Here is a 23,168-nt window from a genome sequence, read left to right on the forward strand (position 1 = left end):
GGAATTGGAGGTGTGTAGCAAATTATGACCAGAAGACGGAGCTGTGTAACCAATTTTGGGCACCCTTATCAATTCCAATGATTCAATGCAGATAGCTCCTCACGTGTCTTCATCATTAAATCAAGATCGTTAACTATATGATTCAACAATAATATAGTGGTTTCAAATATGATCACATGGCACATACAATACGTTAGGATAGTGATGAAACATTCTAAGCCACTTCGAGTCCTCAACATCCTTTGAATCATTTGTTAGAGTGATTCATCATTCATTTGATTCCCACGCGGCTTCCTACTGTGCCAGATTATTGACGATCAACATCATTGCCTAACATAATAGCCCAAAACAAAAACAAGCATCACCATCAACAGGTAGGCTAAAACAAGAATTAAAGGATCATGTTGACTTTAATTGCCACAGCAGAAAGTATGCTTTAACTTGTGTTACAGAATTGCTTCCGTTCCTTTCCTCGCCCCAACCTGGGCTTCAACCAGAGTCCCTCTAAAATTCTACTAGCGCGCACCGCTAAACCAGATTAAACGTGATCGGGCCTGTTAATGCATTATTCATCAATTTGATGGGAAACAATTCATTTTACAGTGAAACCCATTATCAGAACACAGTGGCATTATAAACTCAGTCCCTCCTCCATCTCCCTCCTCTTCTTTACCGTCTCCTTGGTAGCATCAGTGACAGAAAACAAGTTCGTCAGCTGATCAGCTGTGTACCTTCAGACTCCGGTAGGAGGGCGAGCAGGGTGGCTGAAGCCAGGTCAGAGCAGAGGACGCGGCGTGAAGGACAGATAGGGAAGGGCATCAGTTGAGAGCGCACAGAGATATGTTGATTACTCTGTTACAATAGTGAATAAAACAATGAGGGATGAAATGAACGTGGTATAAAAAGCTGCCACATAGGCTTTCGAGAAGAAGAGCAAGAGGACACCCAAGGAAAGGAAGCCAAGTTCAACTATAGCCACCTGGAAAAGGTAAAACCCCTGAATTAATTGGCATGTAAACCAAACAAATCTACAGTAGCAATGCAGGGGTTTACATTTATATTGTATCTTTCAAATACAGAGACTGTAGTTTGACTGTAATTTTATGATCTGTTCAACATGTGTTTTTTTTTTCTCTCCAGCAGCTATCATTACATTACAGATGAACTTCTAATGGCATTCCTATGTAGCTAATGTTCATCAATAAAATGTGCTGTGTCAACTCTGCAGCTTTGCCAGATCTGCAATGAATAAGCTCTGAGTTGGCCAAATGATTGCTGCCAGCTTGTCATGCTGAATAGTTTATTTCTAGTTTTGAGAGAGTGAGCGAGAGAGAAGAATAGAGATCAGAGAGCGAGAGCATATATTTCAGGTAGGACACAGCAACCTTGAGTGGTATCTCTCTTTGAGTAGACGACTTATCAGTGCCTGCTTGGACCTTGCACCTCACTTCCAGGGCCTCTGCTTGTGAACGTCTCCTGCCCTTCTGCCCTGCCCTTCGTAATTACGTGCCGAGACTAGGCTATCTACTGTCCTCCCTCGCAATCACTCTTTCTTTTGAACTGAACTCACATGCCAGGGCTGTCTATCTATCTGCACGACTTCGCCTTCTCCCCCTTTCTCCCCCACGCCGTCTCAACCCTACCACAGACTGTGTAGCCTACTGCATTCATTTGAGCTCTCTTTTCCTGGCGTTTATGATGTAAGATTGATTCATGTGATCAGACCTGTTTTTACTTCCTGTGGCAGGAGGACGATACTCTGTCCCTGTGGTATGATATGACTGCCTATCATTGACCTGTTGTTTTGTATTGTAATTGATTTTCTCCAGAGCCACACAGATCTATAGATTATGACTCTATAGATTCTCTCTCTCTCTCTCTCTCACACTCATTCACTCCCACCTGTTTTGTCCAATAATTTTTTTCTCTTCTGATAGTAAGTGTTCTTTTTCTATCTACTTCATTGCTCTCTTTGTCTCTACCAGTCTCCTGTTAAGGTTTGCCTCTGGCCTAATTGTGTTTTGGTCTTATTCTGTGTTGTTTTATCATCCCCTGTCTTGCTCTACAGGCCAAGTACTGTTAATCCAGTTCAATCAGCATTATTGTTCACTACAACACAGTTCCGTGGTCTATTCATATGTTTTTTAATCAACTCCCTCCCCTATCCTTCAGGGATCCCCAAAACAACTTATCTTGTACCAGAAATAGCCATTAAGTAGCTGGTGGCCCTTGCTCTGTCTCCTCTCTCACACAGAGCAGTATGTGTGTGTGTATGTGATAAAACTGTTGCTAGCCCAGGACCCCTGCCCGGCCCTGTCCCCTCTCTCACACAGAGCAGTGTGATGTGTGTGTTTGTTTTGTTCATGTGCTCTCTGTCCTGACTGAGCATGTGTGATATACTGCAGCTGATGCGCTAAGATGCATTAACACAGCATGTGTCTAGTCATTCAAACGCCATACATGCTGCTGAAGGTAATGAACTTTGCAAAACGTGACGCTTCGGTTCAGCATGCTGTGGACTCCTAGCAAAGCTTGGTGTGTGTGTGTATGTCACTGTAGAATAGTTACAGTTAAGACTAAAAATATCACATTGGCAGTCAGTGACAGCCGGTAATGAACGTTATAGTGTTGTCAGGCCTGTGTGCCTCTCTCTTTCACTCTGTCAATACACTTAAGCTTAAAAGGTCATTTACTAAAACCCCTAATGGCTCTCAAATTGCCATCTGTGAAACCCTATCCGATAACCAACAGTGTGTGTGTGTGTCTTAACATTTGTGTTTGTGGATTGTATTCAGGTAGTTACCAAGGTATCATACAAACAAACATTTATGTTCAAAAGAAAAAGAACTGAAGGTGCCATTTGATGACAGCTTGGTTTCCACGGCAACACCCAAACACTCTCTTGTATGTCTCTTTTTTTCCACAGATGTCAGAGGGACCCTCATAGCTGGGAAACAACTTTACCTAAGCTCTTATAACCAATCCTCTCCACCAATTGACTGATTGACAGCCACCTGGTCCAATCACTGTTGCTCACTTCCCCACATCCCATCTCCAACCTCCACTCCACCACAATGGCGTCCTACAGCCCCGCCCCCACGCAAGCACACGCCACCAACGGCAGGTCGCCCTCGCTCAAGTCGGGCGACTCGGGGGGCGACAACGATTCCATGAAGCTGAAGAAGGAGATCTCTCTCCTGAACGGCGTGTGTCTCATCGTGGGCAATATGATCGGCTCGGGCATCTTCGTCTCGCCTAAAGGCGTCTTAATCTACAGCGCCTCCTATGGGCTGTCGTTGGTAGTGTGGACCATCGGCGGTATCTTCTCTGTGTTCGGGGCCTTGTGTTATGCCGAGCTGGGGACCACCATCACCAAGTCAGGGGCCAGTTATGCTTACATCCTGGAGGCCTTCGGAGGGTTCCTGGCCTTCATCAGGCTGTGGACTTCCCTGTTGATCATAGAGCCCACCAGCCAGGCGGTTATAGCCATCACCTTCTCTAACTACATGGTGCAGCCCGTCTTCCCTACCTGCATAGCCCCCTATCTGGCTAACCGCATGCTGGCAGCGGCCTGTATATGTGAGTATGTTATAGTCATTGTGTATGGGGGGTTCTTGTTGGTGTGTTGGTGCAGTACTGTTCCACTGTCTCTACTATAGCTTGGGCCCTGGGTTTTTCCTAATCACTGGAACTTATCAAGAAAAACTCGGGGCCCCAACCATAGTATGGGCAAGGACTTTGCATACTGACTGTGTGTGTGTTCACAGTCTCGTTTGTGCTAAACGTGGATATATGGGTTTATGCGCCTCTCTTTGTGGAAAAGGGGAACAGAAAGTAAATGACGGCATACCCACGTCAGCACCTCAGCAACCGAAGGGAACACTAGAGAGGTTGAAAGGGGAACAGCGAGGGGAGGACAGAGACAACAGACTACAACACGTGCTTCCTCTCTAAAAGACTCAACTATTTTAAAATGTCTGTGTGACTTGTCTTATCACATGACCTGACCAGATAAAACTGCAAGCATAGCCCGTGACTCATGACAATAGTGTACTGTAAATTGATAATTTATAAACCAAGGGAAACAAGGACGAATAGAGATTAGTACGGTAATATGTAGAGAGCGGAGGTGGAGGGAGTGTTGAGACATGGATATTGTTCTAGTTGATTAGTAGAAAACTGGACCTCAGCACAACCACTCACAGTCATATTATTCTTGTGAGTTTGACAGACATTAGTAGGTTACGTATAAGACAGACTACTGGAACAGATTGATAGGGGCTCCCGAGTGGCGCAGCGGTCTAACGCACTGCATCTCAGTGCTAGCGGTGTCACTACAGACCCTGGTTCGATTCCAGGCTGTATCACAACCGGCCGGGATTGGGAGTCCCATCGGGCTGCGCACAATTGGCCCAACGTCGTCCGGGTTAGGGCTTGGCTAGGGTTGGCTGTCATTGTAAATAAGAATTTGTTCTTAACGGACATGCCTAGTTAAATTAAAAATAACACACAAAACATAAACAACAAGATGGAACCCTGGGTCAACTAGACGGAAGTCTGGGACAGATACAGAATACCACTACTACGGCAACTAGGTGGTAAGGTGGTACACTGTTACAATATTTACTAAAAGGCATAAGCCTTCTCCTTCAAGTTTCAAAAAATCACTAAAGTAATAAATAACACTCAATCATCTAATTACAACACACACACTTAGATAAACAATGCTTTGAGGACTGTGAATGTGCTGATAGCTGCTAGTTAAAAAGGTAAAAGTCCTTTCTACTTCAAGACTCTGACACCAGTCTTGAAGCATGGCAAAGAAATGAACCATAACCGCTGTTCTAGGATCAGATTTCTCTGCACCCCATCCTTACCTTATCCATCAAGTGGATGGGAAAATACCTGATCCTGTATCAGTGGTTACAGGCGTTAGGGGACTTCAACAGCCAATGAAAAGACCAGAAACACCCCCAGGTAGAAATGAGCTATTACCACAGATCTAGGATCAGATTACCCTACTGTCAACCCCAACCGTAACCATCAGCCTGATTGAAAAATACCTGATCCTGTATCAGTGGTTGGAAGTACTCCGTACACCACAGGACTGCGCGAACCATGGCAGACGTCAATCTTCCCCCTATTTTGACACAGTCTTTGATCTCCCCTCACGTCTGGTCCAGATCTAGACTATCCAACAGGACCAACCTGATCTACACCCTCCCACCCTTCTAGCCTTTCACTGTCAATACAACCACGCCTTGGACATCTGTGTGGCCAGCTACGCTCTGTCAGTCATCTGTTAGTCCAGATCACTCACTGTCTCTGTCTGGAGCGGTCTGGGTGGTGTGATATGTTATGTTTAACCTTTTACTGCAGTGGGCTAAATCAGGGTCACATACAGTGTTTCTTGGTAGTCTTAAACAAATCTACTTTGAAACAAAGTATACACCTCACGTACATGGTTATGGGTTTAAAGAAAGAAGACACCAGTACCATGTCAGATATAGAGTTTGCGTCCCAATATTACACTTTATATACATCACAGAAGACTGAAACACACTACATGACCAACATGTGGACACCTGCTTGTCAAACATCTCATTCCAAAATCATGGACATTAACATGGAGTTGGTCCCCCCCTTTGCTGCTATAACAGCCTCCACTCTTCACGGAAGGCTGTCCACTTGATGTTGGAAAATCGCTGCAGGGACCTGCTTCCATTCAGCCACAAGAGCATTAATGAGGTCGGGCACTGATGTTGTTAGTCCTGGCTCGCAGTCTGCATAATAGGGCTCTGTGCAGGCCAGTCAAGTTCTTCCGCACCGATCTCGACAAACCATTTCTGTATGGAACTCTCTTTGTGCATGGGGGCATTGTTATGATGAAACAGGAAAGGTCCTTCCCCAAACTGTTGCCACAAAGTTGGAAGCACAGAATTGTCTACAATGTCATTGTCTGCTGTACCATTAAGATTTCCCTTCACTGGAACTAAGGGGCCTAGCCCGAACCATGAAAAACAGCCCCAGACCATTATTCCTCCTCCACCAAACTTTACAGTTGGCACTATGCATTGGGGCAGGTAGCGTTCTCCTGTCATCCGCCAAATCCAGATTCGTCCATCGGACTGCCACATAATAAAACGTGATTCGTCATTCCAGAGAACGCGTTTCCACTGCTCCAGAGTCCAATGGCAGCAAGCTTTACACCACTCCAGCCAACTCTTAGCATTGCGCATGGTGATCTTAGGCTTGGCGGCTGCTCGGCCATGGAAACCCATTTCATGAAGCTCCCTACGAACATTTATTGTGCTGATGTTGCTTCCAGAGGCAGTTTGGAACTCGGTAGTGAGTGTTGCAACCGAGGACAGACGATTTTTACGGGCTACGCGCTTCAGCACTCGGCTGTCCCGTTCTGTGAACATCTGTGGCCTACCACTTCGCTTCCCAATAACAGCACTTACAGTTGCATGCGGCAGCACTAGCAGAGCAGAAATTTGCCGAAGTGACTTGTTGGAAAGGTGGCATCCTATGACGGTGCCACGTTGAAAGTCACTGAGCTCTTCAGTAAGGCCATTCTACTGCCGATGTTTGTCTATTGAGATTGCATATCTGTGTGCTCGATTTTATACACCTGTCAGCAACAGGTGTTGCTGAAATAGCCAAATCCACTAATTTGAAGGGGTTTCTACATACTTTTGTATATACAGTGCCTTGCAAAACTATTCTACCTATTTTGTTGCATTGCAACCTGTATTTTAAATGTATTTTTATTTGGATTTCATGTAATGGACATACACAAAATAGTTCAAATTGGTGAAATGAAAAGAATTCCTTGTTTAAAAAATATTTATAACTGAAAAGTGGTGTGTGCATATGTATTCACCCTCTTTGCTATGAAGCCCCTAAATAAGATCTGGTGCAACCAATTACCTTCGGAAGTCACATAATTAGTTAGATTGCACACAGGTGGACTTTATTTAAGTGTCACATGATCTGTCACATGATCTCAGTAAAAAACACCTGTTCTGAAAGGCCCCAGAGTCTGCAACTCCACTAAGCAAGGGACACCACCAAGCAAGCGGCACTATGAAGACCAAGGAGCTCTCCAAACAGGTCAGAGACAGTTGTGGAGAACAGATCAGGGTTGGGTAATACATTTTTTTATCAGAAACTTTGAACATCCCACGGAGCACCATTAAATCCATTATTAAAAAATGGAAAGAATATGGCACCACAACAAACCTGCCAAGAGAGGGCTGCCCACCAAAACTCACAGACCAGGCAAGGAGGGTATTAATCAGAGAAGCAAAAAAGAAACCAAAGATAACCCTGAAGGAGCTGCAAAGCTCAACAGCAGAGATCGGAGTATCTGTCCATAGGACCACTTTAAGCCATACACTCCACAGAGCTGGGCTTTACAGAAGAGTGGACAGAAAAAAGCCATTGCTTAAAGAAAAAAATATGCGAACACGTTTGGTGTTCGCCAAAAGGCATGTGGGAGACTTCCCAAACATATGGAAGAAGGTACTCTGGTCAGAGCTTTTTGGCCATCAAGGAAACCGCTATGTCTGGCGCAAACCAAACACCTCTCATCACCCTGAGAACACCATCCCCACAGTGAAGCATGGTGGTGGCAGCATCATGCTGTGGGGATGTTTTTCATCGGCAGGGACTGGGAAACTGGTCAGAATTGAAGGAATGATGGATGGCGCTAAATACGGGGAAATTCTTGAGGGAAACCTGTTTCAGTCTTACAGAGATTTGAGACTGGGACGGAGGTTCACCTTCCAGCAGGACAATGACCCTAAGCATACTGCTAAAGCAACACTCGAGTGGTTTAAGGGGAAACATTTCAATGTCTTGAAATGACCTAGTCAAAGCCATGACCTCAATCCAATTGAGAATCTGTGGTATGACTTAAAGATTGCTGTACACCATCAAAACCCATCCAAATTGAAGGAGCTGGAGCAGTTTTGCCTTGAGGAATGGGCAAAGATCCCAGTGGCTACGTAGATGTGCCAAGCTTATAGACATACCCCAAGAGACTTGCAGCTGTAATTGCTGCAGAAGGTTTGCTCTATAAAGTATTGACTTTGGGGAGTGAATAGTTATGCATGCTAAAGTTTTCAGTTTTTTTTGTCTTATTTGTTGGTTGTTTCACAATAAAAAATATTTTGCATGTTGTGTAAATCAAAAGATGCATACAATGGTTCCCCAGTGGTTATGGGGGAGGAAGGGGAGATGGTGTTATGGTCAATGATGTACATTGGCCTGTATGCGTATATTTATGGTTACAATTAGGGCACTGACAACGTAACAACACTAGGAAAACCGCAGGGCGATATATTATGAACCTCCTTTTTCAGGACCCTCTCTTTCAAAGATAATTAGTAAAAATCAAAATAACTTAACAGATCTTCATTTTAAAGGGTTTAAACACTGTTTCCCATGCTTGTTCAATGAACCATAAACAATGAATGAACATGCACCTCCTTGCAGTGGCAGACCACGTGTAACAACACCTGCACAGGATCGGTACATCCGAACATCACACCTGCGGGACAGGTACAGGATAGCAACAACAACTGCCCGAGTTACACCAGGAACGCACAATCCCTCCATCAGGGCTCAGACTGTCCGCAATAGGCTGAGAGAGGCTGGGCCGAGGGCTTGTAGGCCCGTCGTAAGGCAGGTCCTCACCAGACATCACCGGCAACAACATCGCCTATGGGCACAAACCCACTGTCGCTGGACCAGACAGGACTGGCAAAAAGTGCTCTTCACTGACGAGTCGCGGTTTTGTCTCACCAAGGGTGATGGTTGGATTCGCGTTCATTGTCGAAGGAATGAGCGTTACACCGAGGCCTGTACTCTGGAGCGGGACGATTTGGAGGTGGAGGGTCCGTCATGGTCTGGGGTGGTGTGTCACAGCATCATCGGACTGAGCTTGTTGTCATTGCAGGTTATCTCAACGCTGCGTTACAGGGAAGACATCCTCCTCCCTCATGTGGTACCCTTCCTGCAGGCTCATCCTGACATGACCCTCCAGCATGACAATGCCACCAGCCACACTGCTCGTTCTGTGCGTGATTTCCTGCAAGACAGGAATGTCAGGGTTCTGCCATGGCCAGCGAAGAGCCCGGATCTCAAAACTCATTGAGCACGTCTGGGACCTGTTGGATCGGAGGGTGAGGGGCTAGGGCCATTCCCCCCAGAAATGTCCGGGAACTTGCAGGTGCCTTGGTGGAAGAGTGGGTAACATCTCACAGCAAGAACTGGCAAATCTGGTGCAGTCCATGATGAGGAGATGCACTGCAGTACTTAATGCAGCTGGTGGCCACACCAGATACTGACTGTTATTTTGACCCCCCTTTGTTCAGGGACACATTATTCAATTTCTGTTAGTCACATGTCTGTGGAACTTGTTAAGTTTGTCTCATTTGTTGAATCTTATGTTCATACAAATATTAACATGTTAAGTTTGCTGAAAATAAAGGCAGTCGGAAGTGAGAGGACGCTTCTTTTTTTGCTGCGTTTAGATATGAACTTGAGTGTTAATCATTTAGGCAAACACTGTATGGTACATGACATTATGGCTGCTTTGCATGAATATATTGCTGAGGAGCATTTTGAGTATTTTTAAAGGCTCACTAAACATGATGTAGTGTGTGAGATATATCGGGTGTGTCTAAAACGGCACTGGTCAAAAGTAGTGTACTACATAGGGAATAGGGTGACGTTTGGGATGTCACCATTTTGAAAGGAGGGATACATTGAATACGTATTCAATCTCAGTGAAAGTGAGGACAGTAGTGATTCAGAGTGGACCATCTTATGAATCTATCTCCATGTAACTCTATGAACTTGAAGGAACAAACACTGATAAGTACAGAGAGGGAGAGAGAGAGCGAGAGATACGGTTAACTGGAAAACATGTTTTCTTAAAACTGGGGGAGCAGTGTACTACAAGGACACAGTTAGGAACTGTCTGTATCTGTCAGTAAGTCGATTGGACAGTCAGGCAGCCAGTCTGCATTTGTCAGTTAGCTAGTCAGTCAGGCAGTCAGTGTGTATTTGTCAGTTAGCTAGCTAGTCAGTCAGGCAGTCAGTGTGTATTTGTCAGTTAGCTAGCCAGTCAGGCAGTCAGTGTGTATTTGTCAGTTAGCTAGCCAGTCAGGCAGTCAGTGTGTATTTGTCAGTTAGCTAGCTAGTCAGTCAGGCAGTCAGTGCGTGTTTGTCAGTTAGCTAGTCAGTCAGGCAGTCGGTGTGTATTTGTCAGTTAGCTAGCCAGTCAGGCAGTCAGTGTGTATTTCTCAGTTAGCTAGTCAGTCAGGCAGTCAGTGTGTATTTGTCAGTTAGCTAGCCAGTCAGGCAGTCAGTGTGTATTTGTCAGTTAGCTAGCTAGCCAGTCAGGCAGTCAGTCAGTGTGTATTTGTCAGTAGCTAGCCAGTCAGGCAGTCAGTGTGTATTTGTCAGTCAGTCAGCCAGGAAGCTAGACAGTCAGTCAGTATGTTAGTACTTTGACTAATGTTTTGTTGAGGTCTTTAAATAATTTCAAGGAGTGCACTTTATCTGTCTGCTCTCTGCTCTTTCCTTCTGTGGAAATCAACTGGCTGGACTGCTGCAGTCAGCAGCCTCATTTCCTCAAGCTACACAGACTCTAAAACTAGAACACGCACACACATACATGTCAGCCTAGTGGCTAGTCAGAGTCCAGACTTGCTCATCCACAAGGAATTCTGACTCTCAGGGACCCCGTTATGTAGATAGATAAGCCTACACTGAGGTATAATGGTGTTTCTATAGTAGGCACCTCAGACCCATGCAGCTCAGCCCCACAATGCTGTGTGTGTGCGTGCGTGCGTGCGTGCGTGCGCTCTGTCTCTCTTTTTCTCACTCTGCAGTAACATGTAGATCTTAATGTCTGTGTTTCCCCCACAGGTTTGCTGACCTTTGTGAACTGTGCCTATGTGAAGTGGGGGACGCGTGTCCAGGACTTCTTCACCTATGCTAAGGTCATCGCCCTCATCGCTGTCATCATCACCGGCCTGTTCAAGATAAGCCAAGGTACCGATGCCAGGATGTCTCGCACTCAATACAAATAACTAATATCGTACAAATATTCACCCATCCATCCACTATACGGTACATTCACAGACGCAGATATGCACACTGTGAACACTCGGACATGTTCCTTCACATACATTTATTTGACATACCTTACATATTTATATCTTATATTGACATGCATTCATTTGCACCAGTGAATGTATGTATTTATGTACGTGTTATAATGCAGGATCGTGTGTGTGTGTGTGTGTGTGTGTGTGTGTGTGTGTGTGTGTGTGTGTGTTCCTCAGGTCAGACACAGAACTTTGAGGGCATGTTTGAGGGCTCGTCGACAGATCCAGGAAACATAGCTCTGGCCCTTTACTCTGCTCTGTTTTCTTACTCCGGATGGGACACACTGAACTTCGTCACTGAGGAGATCAAAAACCCAGAGAGGTTAGGGGGGAGAGAGGGAGGGCGGGATAAAGGTACAAGTGGGCAAAGGGTTAACCCTCTGTAAGGAATGAGGAGTAGTGAAGGAGTAGAGGATGGGTAGCAATGAAAGTATAATGAATGGAGGCTTAGAGATATGGAAGGAGTTAAGGCAGTGGTGGAAAAAGTAGACAACTGACTAAAGATACCTTAATAGAAAATGACTCAAGTGAAAGTCACCCAGTAAAATACTACTTGAGTAAAAGTCTAAAAGTATTTGGTTTTAAATATACTTAAGTATCAAAGTAAATGTTATTGCAAAAATATACTTAAGTATCAAAAATAATTTCAAATTGCTTATATTAAGCAAACCAGAAGGCACAAATTCCTTGTTATTTTAATGTATGGGTAGCCAGGGGCACACTACAGCACGCAGACATAATTTACAAAGATCAGAGGCAGTAGGGATGACCAGGGATGTACTCTTGATAAGTGCGTGAATTGGACCATTTTCCTGACCTGCTTAGCATTGAAAATGTAACTACTACACCTGCTCTGACGCTCATCGGAGGTGGCAGGGCTTGAAAACTATTATGAACTACACAGGGAAACCCAGACGCGAGCTGCACAGTGAGCCTACCAGACGAGCTAAATGCCTTTTTATGCTCGCTTCGAAGCAAGCAACACTGAAGCATGCACGAGAGCACCAGCTGTTTTGGATGACTGTGTGATAACGCTTTCGGTAGCCGTTGTGAGCAAGACCTTTAAACAGGTCAACATTCACAATGCCACAGGGCCAGATGGATTACCAGGACGTGTACTCAAAGCATGCATGGACCAACTGGCAAGTGTCTTCACTGACATTTTCAACCTCTCCCTGACTGAGTCTGTAATACCTACATGTTTCAAGCAGCCCACCATAGTCCCTGTGCCCAAGGAAGCGACGGTAACCTGCCTAAATGATTACCGCCCCGTAGCACTCATGTCGGTAGCCATGTTGTGCTTTGAAAGGCATCAACAACATCCTCCTGGATACCCTAGACCCACTCCAATTCGCATACCGCCCCAACAGATCCACAGATGACGCAATCTCAATCGCACTCCACACTGCCCTTTCCCACCTGGACAAAAGGAACACCTATGTGGGAATGCTGTTCATTGACTACAGCTCAGCATTCAACACCATAGTGCCCACGAAGCGAATCACTAAGCTAAGGACCCTGGAACTAAACACCTCCCTCTGCAACTGGATCCTGGACTTCCTGACAGGCCGCCCCCAGGTGGTAAGGGTAGGCAACACATCTGCCACGCTGATCCTCAACACTGGGGCCCCTCAGGGGTATGTACTTAGTCCTCTACTGTACTCCCTGTTCACCCACGACTACGTGGCCAAACACGACAACAACACCATTAAGTTTGCTGATGACACAAAAGTGGTAGGCCTGATCACCCACAACAATGAGACGGCCTATAGGGAGGAGGTCAGAGAACTGGCAGTGTGGTGCCAGGACAACAACCTCTCCCTCAATGTGAGCAAGACAAAGGAGCTAATCGTGGACTACAGGAAAAGGCGGGCCGAACGGGCCCCCATTAATATCAACGGGGCTGTAGTGGAGCGGGTCGAGAGTTTTCAAGTTCCTTGGTGTCCACATCATCAACGATCTATCATGGTCCAAACACACCAAGACAGTCGTGAAGAGAGCACGACAACACCTTTTCCCCCACAGGAGACTGAAAAGATTTGGCATGGGTCCCCAGATCCTCAAAAAGTTCTACAGCTGCACCATCGAGAGCATCCTGACCGGTTGCATCACTGCCTGTATGGCAACTGCTCGGCATCTGACCGTAAGGCACTACAGAGGGTAGTGCGTATGGCCCAGTGCATCACTTGGGCCAAGCTTCATGCAATCCAGTACTTATATAATAGTTGGTGTCAGAGGAAAGCCCTTAAAATTACCCCCTGTATATTGCCTCGTTATTGTTGTGTTACTTTTTATAATTTTTTTACTTTAGTTTATTTGGTAAATATTTTCTTAACTCTTCTTGAACTGCACTGTTGGTTAAGGGCTTGTAAGTAAGCATTTCACGGTAAGGTCTACACTTGTAGATGGCGCATGTGACAAATCGGCGCATGTGACAAATCAAGTTTGATTTGATTTAATACTTTTGGCCGTCAGGGAAAATGTATGGAGTAAAAAGTACATTATTTTCTTTAGGAATGTAGTGAAGTAAAAGTTGTCATAAAATATGTATAGTAAAGTGCAGATCAACCCCCAAAAAGACTTTAAGTAGTACTTCTAAGTATTTTTACTTAAGTACTTTACACCACTGAGTAAAATGATGAGAGGGCATAGGTGTAGAATGAAGGGAAGACTTGAGAGGATGCAAGTGTAATAAGGAGAGGGGTAGGAGTATGTAGGAATAAATGGAGTGGTTGTGATTGGTAGAGAATGTCAAGTAATAGTGATTGATGAGGCAAGGATGGGAGGTATGGAAAGGGATAACATACTGACTGAATGGGTAGTCATGTTTTATGCAGGGGAAGGCGAGGGGCTTCTCCTCCAGAGGGAAGGATTTATCTGATCCCCTTGGCTCTGATTCACACACTTAAACGCTGATGAAATGGAGCAAGACAGACATGACTGGATCACAAGCTACTTCCAGGAGTTCTCAGGCAGATTATGTGACAAGCACACCCCGCCTCCTCCACCTGCTCCTCCCCCTGCTCCTCCAACTCAACTCTTGACCCGTTCACTCATGGAGAACACTGGATGTATCCGAGCCACTTAAATGTTTTCGTGCTTGCTGTGTTGTTTTCTAAATCTAAGTGTCTCTGTCTCCCCCTGGTGTTTTGTTTGTGTGATCTACAGGAACCTGCCCCTGGCCATCGCCATCTCCATGCCCATCGTCACGGTGATCTACATCCTGACCAATGTTGCCTACTACACTGTGCTGCCCATTCCCGCCATCCTGGACAGTGACGCTGTGGCTGTGGTAAGTTCACTTCTGATCGAAATAGGATTCCCTATACATGGCGCAGCATAAAGTCTGTTCTATACAGTATGTCAGATGTATACAATTCTATCTGCAGTATCATCCCATTGAATAAGCCCTAAATGACTTCGTCATAGGATGTACTGTAAGTGTTTTTGAATTGGTCTAATATAAGATCTGTTTTTATTCCCCCAGACGTTTGCAGACCAGGTGTTTGGAGTGATGAACTGGACCATCCCTCTAGCGGTGGCTCTCTCCTGCTTCGGAGGACTCAACGCTTCTATCCTGGCTGCCTCCAGGTGAATTAGAATGACATGACGGATACGCGTCTTCAACTATCATTATAACACCATCGTCATCCTCCTCTTCATCATCGTTACTGTTATCACTGATCCTCTCCTCCTTATTTGACCAACACGCGATAACCCTGTGTGTGTACTTGGTGCAGTGAGGTGGGTGTGACAGGTGTGTGTGTGTGTGTGTGTCCCTGCAGGCTGTTCTTCGTGGGCTCCAGGGAGGGCCATCTCCCAGACTACCTCTGCATGATCCACGTCACCCGCTACACTCCCATCCCCGCACTGCTCTTCAACGTCAGTCATCCCGCAAAACCAGTCTCTGTGTGTTTGTGGGTGGGGGTGTGTGCGTCTGTCTGGCTGTCTGTGTTGAAAAATGTACATTTCCATTGTCTTACGAGTTGTTTTCATTGTTCAGTTTTGTATTTGTCCGAATTCTGTGTCAACGTTCTGTTTCTGCGTCTACCAAAAATTCGGACCCATTGTTTTGTCTGCCTCAGGGTTCCGTCTGTCCCAGAAATCTGCCAACCTGTCTCAGCAGTCCTTTATTTTAACCCGTTGTTCTGTCCGCCTCAGCGTTGCGTCTGTCTGCCTTCTCAGCGTACTGTTTCTCTGTCTGTCCTGTAGTGTTCAGCTCTCCCTCAATATAGAGTCTGTTTGTACAGTATATTGACAGTGCTGTTGCTCTATACTATAGGGTGCCATGGCTCTGGTCTATCTGTGTGTGGAGGACATCTTTAAACTGATCAACTACTACAGCTTCAGCTACTGGTTCTTTGTGGGCCTGTCTATCCTGGGACAGCTGTACCTGCGCTGGAAACAGCCAGACAGAGTCCGACCCCTCAAGGTAACACAATCGTCCCCACATTCACCTTTAACACCAATAGGCTCAACACAAAACACTGTGGCCTATAGACACATTCAAATGCAAACTTCCATTGGTGTTGTAACGTCTGAAGTGTTTGTACTGTAATTCACAATACAGTTTTGAATCTCTTTCACTGTTTGACGTCAATACCAGACCCTGTTTGATAGTTGTGACATAACTCTTCTTCTCTCTCTTTCCCTCTATCAGCTCAGTCTGTTCTTCCCGATCATCTTCTGTTTCTGCACCGTGTTCCTAGTGGTGGTTCCCATCTACAGTGACACTATCAACTCTCTGATTGGCATCGGCATCGCCCTATCAGGAGTCCCCGTTTACTTCCTGTGTATCTACACTCCCGCCACCAAAAGGCCCATGTGGCTCCGCTTGTTCTTTGGTAAGAATCAGATGAATGTTTGAGTTTAGTATAGGGTTGCAGAAATCTGGTGACTTTACCCAAATTCCCAGGGTTTCTGGAAAACCTGGGAACTTTGGGGAAATTACAACCCTAGTTTGCTATGACATGAGTTATGTAGGTATATTATTTTGTATGCCTACATTTTTTTTTAATCTACATTCTTCAACCAAAATGCACTTCTCATGCTATTGCTAGTGTCACTATATTGATGATGTATTTGATGGGTAGGTCTCTCATCCTCTCTCTCGCTCTCTCTCTCCCTCTAGCCAAGTTTGGTCTGTTGATTCAGAAGGTGTGCTATTCTGTTGTGACTGAGTTGGATGTCATAGAAAAGTTGGAGTGAAGAGATAAGAACCAACACACTGAAGACGCACAAAACACCTCCTGGCCAGTATTTCCCTCAGCCACAGGCTGCCGATCAGATGGCTGATTCAAACGGCAGCCATTCATTGGACCAAATCTCTGGCCAACCAATCATCGCCATGATATGTTCATGTTCATTGGACGATGGGGTTGTTCTATGGCCAGAATGACACTCCAGCTGTCTCTGAGGATGTTCCACATACACACACTCCTGAAGTATCAATACTGAACCATTCCTATGCCTTACATGTTTTACTCAAATACTGATATTTAGGATCTTTCGATGTAGGCTGCGTCTGCACAGGCAGCCCAATTCTGATCAGTTTCCACCAATTGGTCTTTTGACCAATCAGATCAGCTCTTTTGCCGATAATTGGCCAAAATATCAGAATGGGGCTGCCTTTGTAAACACAGAGGTATAAGTCAACTAATACCTGTGAAGTGGCATTAATAAAATGTCATTATTGAATAACAAAAAAAGAGATACTGAAGCCGTGTAGGAAAGAAATCTAATTCGAGGGTTAATTTGTATGTGGGTAGGTAGATCATCATTGAAACAGCACTGCTGACAATAAAGGTCGTCTTTGGCATCACCTGTAGGGAAGACTAGAACTGTAGAATGTCGGTAGCTCTAGCCACTTTTGTGTTCTATGTAAATGTCTGTCCCACCTGAAGCTTTTAAGATCTTTGTGAAGCAAAGGGGGGAGGGGGTTGGTTGAGTCGATGGATAGTAAATAGTTTACTGTATTTATAATAAATTACTCATAGAAATGTTACGACTGACATTTTTCTTCTAAATTCCAACCATGGATGAGTAGAATACAGACAGAAGTTGTAACCAGAGCAACGTATAGAAATCGCCCAGGTTTTTAGAACAGCTGCCATGTTAGCTCCTTTATTTGCTAAATGTTTTTTTTTTTATGTGACAAATGAAATGACCCGCTGTAAACAAGCAAAACAGGGCAGCGAATTTAACACATTTTTATTGATTAGCATTCAGGATGTGTTTCCAAGACAACTGTGTTGCGGTGTCAACAAATTGGATATCCGCTTTAACTTCTTAGGTTTCGAAAACTATCAGAAATAAAACAGCACAACGGTCAATTGTGTGTGTATATATATATATATGACTAACAATTCCATTGCAGTCATTCCAATGGATATAATCAACTATACGATTTCCTGTTTTCAAATCAGAATTCAGGTTGTCATAATGTACACAGGCGTTATAAGGCAACAGAAGTTTGCTCTTTATTTAGAATACATTTATGACAAACCCTGTGCGCCCATGTCCTGTCCACCAATCCCTCCACACACTTCTCTCTCAATAAATATCAACGCATAATTCATTGGGCCTTCAAACTGTCCGTCACTCTTCTTCAACCAATAGTCTCCTCCCATGGCCTCTTCTTAGCAGCGGTTGCCGGGGGTGCTTGTTTTGCTTTGGCTGACTTGGTTGCTGCTGCAATGGATGGTGTCGACTGCTGTAGAGGGTTGTGAGTGAAGGTCTGTCTCAATGGACCTGGTTGAAGAGGAAAAATATTAGGCAAAATAAAAAATCCAATATAGTATTCAGAGGAACAAAAGCATATTTCTAAATGTATCAAAGAGGATGTGAAAACGTTCCATTTAGGAGTAAAGTAAAATGCAGTAAAGGTAAAAATTGTTGATCCTAAGAAAGGGGTTGTGGTGGGGTAAAAAGTCACCGGTGTCTAACCTTTTGATGCGATATCCAGGTGGTTCTTGATCCTTCTCTCCCTCTCCTCCAACTGCTGGGCAAGCTGAGCATTCTTCCAGCCTATAGGAGGGACGGATAACCATGTTTTAAAAAAGTGGGGAAAGAGGAGAATGTGTGTCTGAGTGAGAGTGAAAAGAAATGAAGGGGGAGAAAGAGAGAGCGGAAAATGGAGGCAGAGAAAGAGGAAAAAAAGAAAATCCAACCCCGAAAGAGAATCGTATTTTGACAGGTGACTCCATGACACATCCCCATCGGTCCCACCACACCCACCCTTCCTGATGGTCTCGATGAAGCCGTCGTTCTGGGGCAGGGCGGAGGTAGGGTGTTCGATCCTCTCTGGGATCCTCAGCTTCTGTCTGACCAGAGGGTGTTTGAGCAGGCCCACCTGGGCCAGGGAGAAGCAGTTGGACGTCATCCAGTACGTAAACACCGCCTGGGGGGACGGGGACGACATACATGTCAATCAACCAATCAAATCAATGAAATGTATTTATAAAGCCCTTTTTACATCTGCAGTTGTCACAAAGCGCTTTTATAGTAATCCCCCGGCCTAGACCACAAAAAGCAAGCAGAGGTGGAAGCAGAGGCACGTTTGTGAGGTCACCCGACGAGCTATGATGCTCAGTCAAACAGAGAGACACCTGTAACACAGCGAACCTGCTGGGGTTTTACCTCAATGAGACTAACATGGATAAATAAAGGTTGAACAACAATGACATGAACAAAAGTAGGCCAGTGTTTTTGAAAACCTGTGATGATATTGAGATGAAAGCGCACACGTGAAAGAGAGCCTGGAGGGGGGGGTGGGGAGAGGAAGGCATATGTGAGATTAGAAGACTGGTTCTATGATGCTCAGTCAGACAGACACAGTGACCCTACTGCTTTTTTACCTCAATGAGACTAACCTGGACAAATAAAGGTTGAATAACAATTAAATGAACAAACGTATCCAGGGCTACTAAATACATGTTATTGTTTGTAGAGGATGTGATGTAATATTATGATATTGCCACAGGGGGGAGCGAGAGAGAGCGAGAGCGTACAGGCCTTCACGGGTCCAAAATGTTGAACCTGTTCCCGAAATAGACCTGGGACTATTCCACCCGAACCCAGTATATCTAAAAAAAAAATATATATATAAATAATTAATATAGAGACCCGTTCCCGAACGGTCCAAAGGACAACTACACCCGTTCTGTAAAGACCTGGTCAGATCCAGGCCCGGTCCAAGTGAGGGAAGCAGCAGAAAAGGCTATTTTTAAGCTACTTTATTAACTGGAGCAGATAAAGTGCGAGGGAGAGGAGGTAGAGAGAGGTGCCGCTCTAGCAGGGACCGTGCTGTGTGTGTAGGCTACTGAGAGAGAGAGAGAGAGAGAGAGAGAGAGAGAGAGAGAGAGAGAGAGAGAAAGAGAGAGACTGACCGTGGGGAAGTTAATGGTGAGAGGGAGGATGACGAAGGGCATGATTCTGAACACTGTCTTCATGGCTTTCAGGTTAGGGTTGTCCACACCAGACTCGGCCCCCAGCTGAGGAGAAGACAGGCAAACAGACAACAGGTAGATGTTATTTAGTTATTTAATACTGTTATTCCAATGTAAATACAATGTAATCAGTGACAATATTATTCATATTCTTGCATGATTCAATAAAACATTATTTAAAAAAAAAGGTCAATTTGATTGTCCATTTTATGAATTAAAATCAAGACAGCTTATTTTTCAGGGTCAATACAGCTGGCCTCTAAAATCATCAACTGACTACTAGAAAAGACTTTCCTAGTAGACGCGGCAACACCATCACCATACCTCCAGTATAGCGAACATGGTTCCGGTCACAGCAATGGGGAGGATGTAGAAAGGGTCTGCTGCTGTGAGGTCTAAGAACCACAAGCAACCTCCTGTCTGCATACTGGGGACGGGGAGGTAGGACATCTTCCTGAGAGCGATGAAGAAGGAGATGAAGACTGGAGTCTGGAAAGGAGGAGAGGGAGATAGAGGGGGGGGGGGGGGGTAGTGACAGAGAGGTGTAAAAACATTGACAAAGCATAAAACATTGAGGAGGAGATACTATAGATACCAGAGAGAGCGAGAGACGGAGAGAGAGAGACAGCGAGAGAGAGCGAGAGATGGAGAGAGAGATACAGAGAGAGAGAGAGAGAGACAGAGAGGGAGAGAGAGACGGAGAGAGAGAGCGAGAGATGGAGAGAGAGATACAGAGAGAGAGAGTGAGAGCGAGAGAGAGAGGGAGAGAGAGACAGAGATGGAGAGAGAGAGACAGAGAGAGAGGGAGAGAGAGACAGAGATGGAGAGAGAGAGACAGAGAGAGAGAGACAGAGAGAGGGAGAGAGAGACGGAGAGAGAGAGCGAGAGACGGTGAGAGACAGAGAGAGAGTGAGAGAGAGAGACAGAGCGCTGTAATTTACCTGCACCAAAGGGACAAGGAAGCCACGGAGAGGGTTGACGTCATGTTTCTTCTGGAACATGGTCAGGTCAGAGTACGCCTTAGCAACTAGGAGACACACAGACATATTACCTTGAAACTGAGGGAGACGTCACCCACTAAAACTGAGACCGAGTTGCAACGCGACATGAACGAGGAGTTACATAGTGGATAAATGCAGAGGGGTGATCCAGATGAGTCATGAAATGGAAATGAGTTGAGCAGTAAAGAAAGAAAGAGAGAGAATACTAACAGTCGAACTTGTTTCCGCTCTGTTTGGCCTCGTTCATCTTGTTGGTGAGTTTAGTCATCTCTGGCATGACGTTGTTCAGCTTGGCCGCCTCCCTCTGGCCCTTCACGATGACCGGGAACACCATGATGCGAGCCAGCACTGTGCCTGGGGTGTGTGTGTGTGTTTTAGTGGATTTATAGGAGGGAAACAGAAGTGGACATAAGAAAACTCAGAATAGACAGCAAAAGCCTCTTACGACCAAACATGTCTCTGTGAATAGCTGACTGTAGTCCGGTGACTTTAATAAGCTAGACAGGCTGAGGCAAACCACAGTGAGAGTTCTGATGATGAGGCTGCCTCACCTACGACAATGGCTCCCCACCACGGCATCCCAATGTCCACATGCATGAACTCCAGTAGGTTCTGGACCAGGCCAACCGGAGTGGCGCTCCCCAGGCCCAGCTCTGATAGGCTCAGCTCTGCTCCCACCCCCTGCAGAATATCCACTGCGGTTGGCGCAGCCTCTAACACCTGCTCGGCGATTGGCTCTGTGGTAATAGAGGCGGGGTCAACGACGACAGGGCTGGCGATGGATGCTTCCAGCGCTGGAGTTGCCGTAGGAATACTTTCACTTCGGACCTGAAAATATAACATAGCTTTATATATATGGTGGTGGTGATCATCTCTTTCACACACCAGATGGAAAGATCTCCAAAGGGACAGGACAAACTACTGTCCCGGAGGAAGTGTCTTAGATTTTGACCAAATGTATCAACTTTCCAGGCAATTTATCAAGGTGTAACAACCAGAGCATCCTCTGGTGTAATGTTCTAAAAATACTTTACCTGGCTGTTCCTGCCTGACTACATTGCAGACGCCTGCCAGATCTCACAATGCTTGAATAGGTGTTTAAACGATCAGCTTTCCACGTCACATGATATAGCAATATGATGCCCAACTGCAGTCGATGATGTTGCACACAACCATTGGTTGATGTAATGCAACGTCTGTAATGTAGTCAGGCGGGAACGCCAACGCTGTGCTGTACATTGACACCGACTCACCTGTGAGCTGTCGTGCCTGACGGACACCGCGCTGACCAATAATAACCTTCCATTGTGACGTCGACCGAGAACAGCTCTAGTTGTAGGACTCCTGCATTCTATTACTGTGTGAAGATGGGATCTCTGTAGAAACCTCTGTTTAGAAGGGGGGGGGCACAATAACATGAATGGCCTACAATGAACTACAGTACATGAACAACAATTGCATGTTACAGCCTTCCGATGAAGATACACTGCTACTTTGTGGTCCACTTTACTGTGTGGCTTTATTGCAGGATTGGTTGACTTTGACAATGCAGCAGCAATTGCAAGAGTCAATAGACTTAACGTTACATATTTCTAGCTAAGAGAGCTGTATTGTGGTTTGTTTCAATAGTCTGACGGAATGATCACCATATCACAAATCTCAATAAATATATTGACTTGGGGGCTGATGAAGGCTCATACACAACGTTATTGCGTGTTTGTCATATACATATCACTGGTAGGTGTTATCAAGGCTGTATCATTCATATAAAACTAACGTTAGCATTCCCATTCCAGCCGGTAACAAGCTAACTTTAGCTACCAGCTAACTAGCTAGCATGTCATAATTGACTATCTGGACATGTCAAATTGTGTATGTAGACAGGTGACCCGATCAACTATCAACAATGTTGTATGCATACATGCGAACAACCATATTCCCCGATTCCTGTGTGTAGCATGTAGCTAGATGTTGATGCAAATTTTAATTCACTTGCTAGCTAACGTTAGCTGGACATTGTCAAAGTCACAGGCATGCGCTTGGCGTGCTGTTTAGAATCGCTATTACTGCTTGATGCCAGACAAACACACGAATTCAAGAGCACAAGTCAAACCTGGTTCCATCTCTCTGTAAATGAAGGGTTGCCTGCACTTGATATTCCACTTTGTCTTAAAAAACATCTCGTTAGACAACCCGGAGTCATCCCACTCCTGATCGCAGCCATGTTGGAATTGTTAGTAAAAAAAATTGTACGGAAAGCGTACATGGTCTTACCAAGTTCGTATTATCCTTAAACGCATTTTAATATAAATTAAAACTAGCTAGTAGGCCTATATTTTATTCATACAAAACCTATGAAGGCCGATATGAATCTTACTGTTAAAGGGGCAATCAGTAGTAGATACATCCATTTTTGGACTTGTACATTAATGATATGTACCCATTGATTCTTGAGAATATAACTTATAAATGCCGCATGAGTTTATTTCAACTGTTGTAGCCCATCAGAACCCAAGAGGCTACATTACTTTGTT

The 23,168-nt window shown here is 45.1% G+C and overlaps 2 protein-coding genes across 7 annotated transcripts; one reads left to right on the forward strand and one right to left on the reverse strand.

Moving 5' to 3' along the window:
• The first annotated feature begins 278 nt into the window (after positions 1-278).
• Positions 279-17,518, forward strand: slc7a7 (solute carrier family 7 member 7). Of its 6 annotated transcripts, none has more exons than XM_045721744.1 (11): positions 410-988; positions 1,141-1,370; positions 2,927-3,579; positions 10,945-11,070; positions 11,364-11,508; positions 14,355-14,478; positions 14,674-14,777; positions 14,972-15,068; positions 15,469-15,618; positions 15,847-16,030; positions 16,318-17,518. In XM_045721744.1, exons 3-11 carry the CDS (start codon positions 3,075-3,077, stop codon positions 16,392-16,394), a joined length of 1,512 nt encoding a protein of 503 aa, XP_045577700.1. In that variant the 5' UTR covers positions 410-988; positions 1,141-1,370; positions 2,927-3,074; the 3' UTR covers positions 16,395-17,518. The 6 variants fall into 6 exon arrangements, with proteins under 6 accessions (XP_014062481.1, XP_045577700.1, XP_045577701.1 ...); XM_045721745.1 differs by having other exon boundaries at positions 1,144-1,370; XM_045721746.1 differs by having other exon boundaries at positions 1,229-1,370.
• Positions 16,317-22,885, reverse strand: oxa1l (OXA1L mitochondrial inner membrane protein). Its single transcript, XM_014207007.2, has 10 exons — positions 22,748-22,885; positions 21,888-22,022; positions 21,186-21,462; positions 20,845-20,988; positions 20,575-20,660; positions 19,958-20,122; positions 19,574-19,678; positions 18,423-18,585; positions 18,132-18,212; positions 16,317-17,936 (listed from the first exon to the last, which is right to left on the reverse strand). Exons 1-10 carry the CDS (start codon positions 22,856-22,858, stop codon positions 17,794-17,796), a joined length of 1,410 nt encoding a protein of 469 aa, XP_014062482.1. The 5' UTR covers positions 22,859-22,885; the 3' UTR covers positions 16,317-17,793.
• Positions 22,886-23,168: the final 283 nt, after the last annotated feature.

Source organism: Salmo salar, chromosome ssa07 (genome assembly GCF_905237065.1).
Source record: "Salmo salar chromosome ssa07, Ssal_v3.1, whole genome shotgun sequence".
NCBI classification, from domain to species: domain Eukaryota; kingdom Metazoa; phylum Chordata; class Actinopteri; order Salmoniformes; family Salmonidae; genus Salmo; species Salmo salar.

Coding starts and splice junctions, on each gene's coding strand:
- oxa1l (XM_014207007.2), bottom strand. CDS start 22,858: ATGGCTGCGATCAGGAGTGGGATGACTCCGGGTTGTCTAACGAGATGT. Junction 22,023..22,747: donor TTACAGAGAGATGGAACCAG/GTTTGACTTGTG, acceptor CCTTCTAAACAG/AGGTTTCTACAGAGATCCCA. Junction 19,679..19,957: donor CCATGTTCGCTATACTGGAG/GTATGGTGATGG, acceptor TCTTCTCCTCAG/CTGGGGGCCGAGTCTGGTGT.
- slc7a7 (XM_014207006.2), top strand. CDS start 3,075: ATGGCGTCCTACAGCCCCGCCCCCACGCAAGCACACGCCACCAACGGC. Junction 3,580..10,944: donor GCTGGCAGCGGCCTGTATAT/GTGAGTATGTTA, acceptor TTTCCCCCACAG/GTTTGCTGACCTTTGTGAAC. Junction 14,479..14,673: donor ACAGTGACGCTGTGGCTGTG/GTAAGTTCACTT, acceptor TTATTCCCCCAG/ACGTTTGCAGACCAGGTGTT.